Consider the following 12,235-nt stretch of genomic DNA (forward strand, 5'->3'; position numbering starts at 1 on the left):
GGGAATCTAAGTACAGTACATCCACCAGTTCCCCTTTATCCACAGCACACGTGACTCCTTCAAAGAACTACAATAAATTGGTTAAACATGATTTCCCTTTCACAGAATCATGTTGACTCTGCCTGATTGCCTTGAATTTTTCTAAGTACTTGCTATAACATCTTTAATAATAGCTTCTAACATTTTCGGTTATGACAGATGTGAGCTACCTGGCCTGTAGTTTCCTGCTTTCTGTCTCCCTTTTTGTATAAAGGAGTTACATTTGCTATTTTCCAATCTAATGGAACCTTACCCGAATTGAGGGAATTTTGGAAAATTAAAACCAACGCATCAACTATCTCACTAGCCATTTCTTTCAAGACCATAGGATGAAATCCATTAGGACCTGGGGATTTGTCAGCTGCAGCTCCAACAATTTGCTCAGTATCACTTCTCTGGTGATTGTAATTTTCCTGAGTTCTTCCCTCCCTTCCATCTCCTGATTTACAGCTATTTCTGGGATGTTACTTGTTTCCACTATAGTGAAGACCGATGCAAAATATCTATCCAATTCATCTGCCACATCCTTATTTCCCAGACTCACGTTCGATAGGATCAGCGCTCACTTTGTTAACTCTTTTTTCTTTTTAAAATATCTATAGAAGTTCTTACTATCTGTTTTTATATTTCCAGCTTGCTTTCTCTCGTACCCTAATTCTTCCCTCCTTATTAATCTTTTTGTCAATTCTTTGGGCAGAATATAATGAACAGCAATCTTCTGACCTGCCACCCATCTTTGCACAATTATATGCTTTTTCTTTAAGTTTGATACTGTCTTTAACTTTTTGTTGACCATGGAGGTTGGGTTCGTGGAAGCTTTCCTTCTCATTGGAATGTACCTATTCTGTATATTCTGAAATATCTCTTTAAAAGTCGGCCATTGCATCTCAGCGGGCCTATCCCTTAACCTCATTTTCCAGTTCACTTTAGCTAGCTCTGCTTTCATGCCCTCATAATTGCCCTTATTTAAGTTTAAAATACTAGTCTAGGACCCATTCTTCTCTCCCTCAAACTGAAAGTAAAATTCAAGCATATTAGGATCGCTGCTACCTAGGGGTGCCTTCACTATGAGGTTATCAATTAATTCCATCTCGTTGCACAGTACCAGGTCTAGTATAGCCTGCTCTCTGGTTCCAGAAAACATTCTGTGAACTCCTCATCTAGACTACCTCTGCCCATCTAATTTTTCCAGTCTATCTGTAGATTAAAATCCCTCATGATTATCGCTGTACCTTTGACAAGCTCCCATTATTATTTTCCTTTATACTCTGTCCTACAGTATAGTTACAATTAGGGGGCCTGTACACCACTTCCACAAGTGACTTTTTGCTTTTATAGTTTCTCATCTCAACCCAACCTGCTTCTACATTCTGGTTTCCTGAACTTAGGCCCTCCCTCTCTAATGTACTAACACCATCATTAATGAACAGAGCCACCCCTCCACCTTTTCCTAGCTCCCTGCCTTCCTAAAATGTCACATACCCTTCAACATTCAGGTTCCAATCCATGTCATCCCGCGGCCATGTCTCCGTAATGGCTTTCAGATGGTGCTTATTTAATTCTGTTTGCGCTATCAGTTTTGTCAGACCCCTGTCACCTCCATTAATTATCGCCTTTAGGGTTCCTTACAAGTAACAGTGCTTAGTGCACTCGGTTTAAACTAATGACGGATATTGAAAATCTGAAAGCAGTTTCCTGTGATGCACTGACGGATGCAGAACTGACAGAGCCTACAGACCAGTTGAGTCCCGGGTTTGACCCTAGTCACATGGAGCGGTCTCACTTGGGACCTCCATGACGCTGCAGGCCCATTCCGGATTGAGGAGCTGGCGAGGTCGGGGACCTGAGTCTTCCCATTCCTGGTGTTTATCCAACAACTTCAGCAGGGTTATTACACATGATCGGCCTGAAATCTGAAGCTCTTCCTCCTGGAAGCTGGAAGAATGAGGGGTTTAGACAGAGTAGATGCGAGTAGGCTCTTTCCACTTAGATTGGGAGAAATAAACACGAGAGGACATGGCTTTAGGGTGAAAGGGGAAAGGTTTAGGGGGAACTTCTTCACTCAGAGAGTGGTGAGAGTGTGGAACGAGCTACCATCTGCGGTAAATGCGGGCTCACTCTTAAGTTTTAAGAATAAATTGGATAGATACATGGATGGGAGAGGTCTGGAGGGTTATGGACTAGGTGCAGGTCAATGGGACTAGCGGAATAATATTTCGGCGCAGACTAGAAGGGCCGAATGGCCTGTTTTCTGTGCTGTAGTGTTCTATGGTTCTATGGATTAGGCTGCTATGTCCCAGGCCCCTCCTAAATGAATCCTAAATTTTAAACTGGTTATTCTGTGTGAGCAGTGCGGTTGGTGGCGGTGGGAAGGTAGAGAGAAAATAAGTGGATTGCACTTTAGCAGTTGATGGGGCGATGGAGGCCCTTTTCGTTTTAGTCATAACAGCACAGAAGGAGACCATTCGGAGGCAATTTGCTGGAATATTCTCACAGGGACTGAGACCACAAGTTCAATCAATTCCTTCCTTTTCATGGAATCGAACTGTTTCTTCAATTTTCAATTTTTAATCCAGTGATTTATGAATAAGCCATGTGCTGCTGCAGAAACATCCTTTCCCCACCCATTCAAATGTCACAATTCTTCTCCCACTCTCTGTTTGTCAAAACACTTTTCAGATGCCCTGACTGATGTTATAAGCCAACTCAATAACTCATTGTGGAATCCACAAGGAGCTCCTAACGGTTGAAAATGTGGGAAATTGGGCAGCGGGGATTGATGTGAGGTAACTGTTTGTTAATCTTCAAGGAGTCCTGTATTTTGTGCCCCAAGGTCGGTAAATAAATCTCGAGACTAATTTTTTGTGCTTGCCCCTGGTCTTCAAACCAGGAAGTTACTAAAATGGCCTTTGTGCGCTGCCCAGGTGTCACTGAGGAATAAGAACTGCCATTTCTATAAAGCCTCTTTTTCATCCTTGGCATTTCATTGCGATTGAGTTAGATTGGAAATGCACTCACTTGCATTCTGTAGACAAACCATGCCATCCTACTTTTAATAGGATTTCCGGCACAGAAACAGTCAATCTGGCCCCACCAGTCCATGCTGACATCCACGCCCCATCCGAGCCTCTTCCCATTTGTCCTCGTCTAAATCTAGCAGTGTAACTCTGTTTCCTTCTCTCGCAAATGCTTGTCTAGTTTCCTCTTAAATACACCTATACTATTTGCTTCAATCACTTCCTGTGGTGTTGAGTTCCGCATTCTCACCTCTCTTTGAGTAAAGAGGATTCTTCTGAATTCCCTATTGGATTTCTTGGTGACTATCTTATATTGATGGCTGGTTAAAGGCAAATTACTGCGGATGCTGGAAATCCAAAACAAAAACTGCTGGAAAAACTCAGCAGGTCTAACAGCATCTGTGGAGAGAAAGACAGAGTTAACGTTTCGAGTCCTTATGACTTCTTCACAGTGGGGAGAAGAAGGGTCATAGGGACTCGAAACGTTAACTCTGTTTCTCTCTCCACAGATGCTGTTAGACCTGCTGAGTCTTTGCAGCATTTTTTGTTTTTGTTTGTTATATTGATGGCCTCTAGTTAGGTTCTTCCCCATAAGAGGAAACATTGTCTCGGTATCCACTCTATCAAAACCTTTCAGAATTTTCATGACCTCCATCAGGACACTCTTGGCCACCACTTTTCAAGAGAAAAGAGACCCAACCTACCAATTCTTTTCCTGATGTGTGTACTGTGGTCAGCAAGGTTCCCCGATGTGGGCGTCGCTGGCAAGGCCAGCATTTGTTGCCCATCCCGAATTGCCCTTTAACCGAGTGGCTTGCTAGGCTATTGCAGAGGGGAGTGAAGAGTCAACCATGGAGTCACATGAGGATGGCAGATTTCCTTCTCTAAAGGACATTAGTGACCCAGATGGGTTTTTACAACAATCAACAATGGCTTCATGGTCACCATTACTGAGACTAGGTTTCAATTCCAATTTTTTCTTCTTAATTGAACTCAAATTCCACTAGCTCCCATGGTGGGGTTTGAACCCATGTCCAATGAACATTAGCCTTGGTCTCTGGATTACTAGTCCAGTGACATTATCACTATGCCACCATCTCCCCGCAATTAGCAATGAGGTAAATAAATGGCTGAGGGATAAATGCTTGGCCAGGACATCAAGAGAATTTCCCTTGCTGTTCCCTGCATCATGCTATAGTAACTTGCACTTGATGTGACCGAGCAGGTGGGGTTTTGGTTTAATGTCCCATCTGAAAGACGGCACCCCTGACAATGCAGTACTCGCCCTTTTAAGCTTCAGTCATGTGCTGTCGTCCTTGGAGTGGGCCTTAAACCTGAGGCCTTCTGACTCGGAGATGACTTTGCAATCACTGGCCCTGTGCCAAAAATGAGAAGCTGTCACATTGTCTGTCAGTAAAGTGAGTTTCGATTATTTGAATGTAGGTCATTTTATGGTGGCTATTTTTGGAGCTGCATAAATACACCATACCTGAGGAGCAAAAAAATAATGAATGTGTTGAACAGTCGTAAACCTCAAGGGCATTTGACTTAGATCTGTCATGAGGCTACATTTGAAATATTGTTTTCGACTTTGGGTACCTGACTTTCAAAGTGACATTGATTAATTAGGAATAAGTAGACTTTCATCAAGCAAAAAAGTTACAATGAACCCTTAAAAACATTGGCTCAGCCTCAATTGGAGTATTGTGTCCGGTTCTGGATAGTGCACTTGAGGAAGGATGTGACAACTTTAGGGAGGGTGTAGGAAAGATTTACGAGAATGGTTCCAAGGATGAGGAACTTCAGATTTGTGGATAGATTGGAGATGCTGGGGTTGCTGTCCTTGGAGAAAAGAAAGACCTATGTTTAGAGAGCACTTTTCATGACCACAGGATGTCTCAAAGTGCTTTACAGCCAATTAAGTACTTTTTGAAGTGTAGTCACTGTTGCACTGTAGGAAACATGGCAGCCAATTTGCACACCGTGATCTCCCACAGACTGAAATGTGATGATCACACAACCTGCTTTTGTGATGTTGATTGTGGAGTAAATATTGACTGGGGAGAACTCTTCTGCTCGTCTTTGAAGTAGTGCATAAGGACATTTTACATCCACCTGAGAGAGCAGCCAAGGCCTCAGTTGAACGTCTTCATCCAAGGGATGGCGCTTCTAGTAGAGCGGCAGATTGGTAAGGTCAATATGCTGCCAGGTTAGTGAAGTTTTGCAATGGTGGGGGCTTCCGAAATTTCCACAATTTTCCCGTGTCGCCTAGTGGGGGATTCAATTTAACATCGAAAAGGGCTGCGTTTCTCAAAATCGGCAGCCATTGCATTTATTTCTACGTTTCTACCGGAGCGTACAAGCATTAACGTGTGGCACTCGGTGCTGCTGTTTAGTTCATCACTGCTGACTGGTCCATGTCACTGAGGAAATAAGTGTAGGCGAAAATAAGTGAATTTGTGGGTGGTCAACTATCACTGGTCAAATCTAGGTCACTTTGGAATTTTATCTTGTGGTGTATATAAATGTAACTATCTGAAGAAAACCACTCTCCCAAAGACATTTTAAAGTCACCGGGGTTGCACGATATTAAACTGTATTCAACCACAAAACTGTGTCCCTGTTTTGTTTGGTCAGTAATGTATTTTTCTCTTCACAGGGCGGAATCTCTGCTGCGATGTTCTCAATGCAAAATGGCAAGATACTGCAATGCTACGTGCCAGGTAAGCTGTTTAAGGTTGAAGCTTGAATCCGCCCAGTGGGGCGTGGTGAGCACTTTATCCGTAAGATAACAAGACGAGCGTTGACGCCGCTGCGTCGGCCAATGAGTTGGAGACGGGGCGGAACTTATGGCAAGACTTGCAGCAAGCGACCTAACTCACGGTTAAAGTGATTCTCTACGAGCTGCAGCGAACAACTTGTGACCAAAACTATTATAGCGACATCTGATAAAAGCGGGGTGATTTCTCCAGCAAAACGCAGTGAGTTGGGGGATGGGGGGGTAGTTAAATGACACGCATTATCTGTGTAAGGTCCATTTCCGTCAATTACAGCAGTAAAAGGGACTTGCATTTATATAGCGCCTTTCATGACCACCTGAAAGCGCTTCACAGCCAAGGAAGGGCATTTCTATTGCATTTATATACTGCCTTTCACAACCTCAGGATGTCCCAACGAACTTTATAGCCAATTAAGAACCTTAGAAGTGTAGCCGTTGTTGTAATATGGGAAATGCAACACCCAATTTATGGGTGGTAAGCTCCCACAAGCAGCAACGTGATAATGACCAGGTTGACAGGGGAAATGACCCAATGATCTCCATCCTGTCTGGATCTTGCAGTGTTACGTGCAGCCTTAAGATAAAACACAGGGGCCCCGAGAAGGGCTTTAAAAACAAATCAATAGCTTGTTTTCCTTTTGTTGCACACCATTTTAAAAAAAACTTTTGGATAACTGAGGCAGCGTTGCTGTGATGGCCTGGGTGTGCTCTGGGAGCGTAAGTAATTAGCAAGAGTTCACAAAGGCCCATTGGCATCACACTCCATTATAGAGAGAGAGAGAGATTTGGTTATATATAGCTCGAGGGCAGGGTACACTGATAGCTGCTCAATTCCAAACTCAACAAGCACTGGGCTCCGATTTACCTGGCTGAAAATCCTTGGGCTGCAGAAGTCTATCAGTGACCCACATCTGCTTTGTAAACAATGTGCTGCTTAAACCAACGAAGCAGCACTTTTTTGGCAGGTCCTGTGACGCTTTTGAGTGTTTGCGGCCAAATAAATTAAATGGAATGCAGAAATAGATGCCTGGTTTTGAGGGGACGTCTGCCTGTAACTGGAATTGAGCCAAAAATAAACCTTGTTCTGTCTCGGCTCTACAACAGACTGAATTTCTGTCAGCTTATCTAACGGTCCCTGCATTCCAAATAATCATTGATTAGAGACATTTCAGTTGAAAGGCGCAATTTACACAAAATATTATTATTATTATTGGAGGTTCTGTACTTGTTGATGGACAACACTTGGATTCCATGTCTGCCCTGTTCTGCAGCTCAATATCCTGACTGTGGGTGGGGGAGTGGGTAATGGTGCACTCTAGGCTGCCTGCTCTTGGGCCTATTGAGGCCCTTAACCGCCCATTTAAGTGACAGTCAGGGGCCTCGATCCACTCCCACTACCATAAAACACTGGGCAGTGGCAGGTGGGCCAGAGTGCAAAGGCCGTTTTTAAAACTGGGCACATCAATCGGCGGGTGGTGGGGTGCCCTGTGCACATCGGGGGCACCCCCTCACACAATGACACTTTCTGTTCTGCTCCACCTGGCCTCTGAAACCCGGACCCCCACCCACCTTGCTGCCTCTCCCTAGGGTGCTCGGTCTCTTCCTGCCCTAAAACCCAGGGCCTTTACCTCTCTCCGAGTGCTATCGACAACCTCCGTGGGCTTCCTTGCAGCCCCGGTGGTGCCCACGAATGAGTTCTGATGCTGTTGAGACTGCTAGAGCTGTCGACCGGTCAGATTGGCTGGCAGCTCTTGAGGGCGGGACATCCTCCCAGTGAGGGGCGGAGGTCCGACCCTCAGCCTGTTCATGCTGTCCGCAGCGTGTTATCGGTGAGGGACAGGCTTTTTAAAATCCACTTTGTTCGGGACCAACTTGTCTTCCGGCAGTGGGGGTGGTGCTGAGTAGTCCACCCCCCACCTCCCAACCCGGTAAAATCCAGCCTGTCGTTCCAATTCTCTACCTTGCTCCCACTCTGACCTTTCTGTCCTTGGCCTGCTGCAGTGTTCCAATGAAGCTCGAGGCAAGCTTGAGGAACAGCATCTCATTTTTTGACTCAATGCTCTACAGCCCTCTGGGCTCAACATTAAGTTCAACAGTTTTGGATCATAACCCCTGCTCCATTTTGTTTCATTTGTCTTTTTTTTTGCTGGTTCAGTCTTTCCTCGTTTCTTTCTTCAACCCTTCACGACAGCTGCTATCTAGCCATTCAGATCTCTTCTAGACACACCTTGTGTTTCTTTTCTTTACCCATTACCACTGCTTTTGGCTTTTGTGCCGTGAAACCTTTTGACACCTAATCCCTCCTGCCCTCCACCCTATCACAGACCTTCCCTTTTGTTCTTGCTGCCCGCACCCCCCCCCCTCCCCACCACCTCCCCCCACCCCCCAATCCCACATATTACATTTCTAACCTCCTTCAGATCTGAGGAAGAAGCATCTTCTGCCAGCAGCATTGGCGGAACCTTCTGCTTTCTCTGGCGGTGAGCTTCGAGGCAGGAAGGGTGGGATTTAATCAGGTGGGATGGTAGCGGACCTGAACCCACCACCTTCCCGCCTCTGCGCGAATTAGGCTCTGGGCAGGAAGGCCCATGGTCGACTTTCCCGCCCCACTGCCCTCCCGAGGCCCTTAAGTAGCCAATCAATGACCACTTAAGGGCCTCATCTCGCCGCTGCCGCTGATGGTGATTAGCTGTAGGCGGGCCCGTTGCCATGTGCTGTGCACGGCAGCTAAAACCATGTGGCCAGCCTATTGCCTCCTGTGGTGGGGTTTGGTGTCGTGCCACTCACCACCCCCCCTCCCCCACCCCCCGGAAAAAAAATAGATGCCCGATCAAGGGATTTGACATTGGAAAGGGGAGGGCCCACTGAGAGCCACACCCCTGGCCTTGGCTCCGAACCCCTACACCCCTCTTCCCACAAACCTCCCCCTCCCCCTTCCTGGGATTCCAGTACCTGTCCTCCTGGCAGCAGCCGTGGCCTCCCCTGTGCCGCTGCTGAGCACGAAAGCTGCCGGCCTCTGGTTGGCTGGCAGCCCTCGGTCGGCGAGACGTCCGCCCCCTGGGGTCTTGATTCCAGAGGAAGGCCCCGTAGCTGGCCTTGCCACTGCCTAATTGGCCTGTGGCTTGGCTGGCCTTCCCGAAAAGAGGCCGTGCTAATCTCTCGGCTAGACTCCCCATGCCCCGACAAAATTCCGCCTACTAACTCTATTTCCCTCCATGGACGCTGCCCGACCTGCTGAGCATTTCCAGCATTTTCTGTTTTTATTTCAGATTTCCAACGTCTGTAAGTATTGCAATTTTGTATTTGTGTGAAGGAGAGTCATGTTTGATAGATTTTTGAAAACTGGCTCTTTTTCGAGGTGTTACGGACAGGAGGGGGATTAGTTTAAACAGTCCTGATTTCTCCTCTTGCCACAAAAAAAGGTGTTTTGATTTGCTTCCTCCTTTATAAGCGGTGGTGTGTTTCCCAGCCCCTCAGTTTTGGCGTGATCCAATTTTCTATTACCCCACAGCAAACCCGAGGTAGGATGAACTCAGAGGGCTAGTTTATTTGCACGCACTCAAAGTGCTGGAGGGGGTTCGCTACATAGTACCCTTTGCACTCACACAGTAAAAGAGGTGTAGAGAAAGATAGAAAGATTAAAGGGCAAAGGCGACAGTTGAAAAGAATTATTGTTTCACACGTCCAGAATCGAATTCCAGTGTTATATTCCTTCACAGAGGTCGGCAGGCTGAACTGATGCTAGATAATTCACTTTTCCAATAGGGTTGACTTCACAATGAGATAGGCACGCAGACATGAAATCAGCCTTGTAGGCAATGGCACAGAAGTTCCAATGGAAACGGTGTAGGTGATACCAGGTATTCAGCCTGGACGTAGCTACTGCAGGTAGATGGAAAGATGGCAGACAGAGCTTTACAGCTCCACAAGGCAATAGTACAGGTTCCCCCAGCTAAGGGTTCATGTCATACGACTTTCACCCTGCCACTCTGGCTTTGACAAAGGGTGTGTATCCCTTTGTATGTGTCCCTCAGAGTTGTTAATGTTTCAACCATTAAGACTTGAACTGGAGGTTGCGGGTCCTTTGTCCTAGCATGCAAATCGCCTCCAGTTGGCCAGGCCTGGCTTAGAAATGTAGGTGACCTTTGTATAGTTACCTTTGAATTTGGCCTCAGCAGCCACAAGGGGGTCATTAGGGTCTCTTTTGAGATAACGAGGTGTCAGTTTCTGCCAAACCGCCATATTAGCGCCTATTGTTTGAGGATCACAGACAGACATAGCTTCAGCCATTTTAAAAGGTCTTTGTCCAGTTTTAAAATTTTAGAAATTAGCCATGAGGATATCCATATTTATAAAAATGTAGAGCGTGAGGTCTTAGTCTCCTGACAGGGGCAAGTGTTACAGAACCAAGGTGAGTAGATGGACTTCATGATGCGTTATCTACTTGAATAGTGGAGAGGCCTCAAGGGGCCGAATGGCATATTCCTGTTCTGATATGCCTATTTTTTTTGTTGGTTAAGTTTTTCAGTAGAGGGTTCCCATCGGTTGTTGGTTTTGTGTTAAACTAATATTTGCAACTTTTGAGTTCCTTGCTCATTGTGTGTAACCAAGCTCCTATGGTTTGTGTACTCTGTGGGGAAATCAGAACTTAAGGCACTGCAGGTGAACTGCTTTGTTCCCCAGTAAAGCTCCACAATTCGCAAGGACAAAAACCGCAATTGAGAAAGGAAGAAAAAACCTTGAGATATTAAAACTTGCCAGTGGCTTGAGAGCAAACACCTCAGTTGGAATTAATAGCAAAAATACTGCAGATGTTGGAAATGAGAAATTAAAAAGGGGAAATGCTGGAAACACAGTTGAACAAAAAAAACTCCCATGGCACTATTTGGAAAAAGGCATGGGAGTTCTCCATGGTGTCCTGACTAATATTTACCCCAACATCATACATATCTACCGTCAACACCATAAAAACAGGTTAGTCGTTTGGTAGCAGAGAACTTGAGTATTGCTGAAAAAAGACACCTTGTCGAAGGTTTTGCCTTGTACTCAGCGCAATTCGCAAGAATACCGACTGTAATGGGAGCAACAATTTATACTGCATGAGAAGAGAGTGCTGATTGGTTGGCAAATGGGTTCTGATAGACGTGTGCCATGGAGAATGCACTAATTAACTGATGATTGACAGTTAACTGCCAAGCTTTGTTTAAATTCAAACCAGGAAGGTTGATCCTAATTGGCCAAGACATTGCCCTGGGGAATGAACCACACGATGGCTGTCGCCTATTTTATTCAGCTGACACAGGCGCAGTGTGTGTACATGTTCTTTTTGTCTGCAAAGAATAGGGCCTTGTGTATGAATACATATAGCTTCTAGCATGCATAAGTGCACCACATTGTGAATCTGACTGATATTCTTAAGTTAGTTGTCAGTGTAATTCTTAGCACACTGAGGATTGTTCAGCAAGTGTTGCCCAATCACAGAATCGCATCTAATGTTGGACACTTGCGTTTAGGGGGTGCGAGCTGGTTGGGTACGGTTGGTACCTTGACTTGCGATTATCTGGTCATTATCACACATCTGTTTGTGGGAGCTTGTTGTGTGCTGTTTGGCTGCTGCATTTTCCTACCTAACTTTCATAAGTACTTCATTGGATGTGAAGTGCTTTGGGGAACACTCTAAGGTTGTGAAAGAAGCTAAATAAATGAACTTCTTTCTTCTTTACGAAGGGAGGGTCATTGAGGTAGCTGAGGCTGGTTGGGCTGATGAACCTTTGCTGAGGGACCCCAACAAAATAGCCCATTTGATCAGCACCTTATCCACACTGTAAACATTCCCTCCACTACCAACGCACAGTGGCAGCAGTGTGCACCATCTGCAAGATGCAATGCAGCAACTCACCAAGGCTCCTTCGACAGCACCTTCCAAACCCATGAACTCTATCACTTGGAAAGACAAGGGCAGCAGATGCATGGGAACAGCACCACCTGCAAGTTCCCCTCCAAGCCACACAGCATCCTGACTTGGAAATATATCACCGTTACTTCACTGTCGCTGCGTCAAAATTCTCAGATGCCTCCCTAACAGCTCTGAGAGTGTAACTACAGCACATGGACTGTAGTGATTCAAGAAGACAGCTCACCACAACAACTGCTGGCCTAACCAGTGCCATCCACATCCCAAGGATGAATAAAATAGAAAGTGATGTCTAGAGGCTATGATGGCTGATTTCTGTCAAGCACAACCATGATTCTTTGCACTAGGCATGTCTCTGTCTATTTTCCTTTTGGTCCATATTTTCTAGGGTTCCTTAGTGATTCTAGCTTGAATGTTGCTTTGATGTCGAGGGTGACTGTGCTCACTTCACCTCTTGCATTCAGCTTATCATGAATATGAGGAATG

General features: G+C 45.6%; 1 protein-coding gene across 4 annotated transcripts in view; it reads left to right on the plus strand.

The window, feature by feature from the left end:
- Positions 1-12,235, plus strand: part of smyd3 (SET and MYND domain containing 3) — a 732,860-nt gene that overhangs the window by 155,210 nt on the left and 565,415 nt on the right. For all 4 annotated transcript variants that reach the window (XM_078557395.1, XM_078557396.1, XM_078557397.1 and 1 more), the window contains exon 2: positions 5,716-5,779. In XM_078557395.1, the coding sequence (XP_078413521.1) occupies positions 5,716-5,779 (64 nt within the window). The remainder of the gene's footprint in view (positions 1-5,715; positions 5,780-12,235) is intronic.

This window comes from Cetorhinus maximus, chromosome 14, assembly GCF_964194155.1.
Source record: "Cetorhinus maximus chromosome 14, sCetMax3.hap1.1, whole genome shotgun sequence".
NCBI classification, from domain to species: Eukaryota; Metazoa; Chordata; class Chondrichthyes; order Lamniformes; family Cetorhinidae; genus Cetorhinus; species Cetorhinus maximus.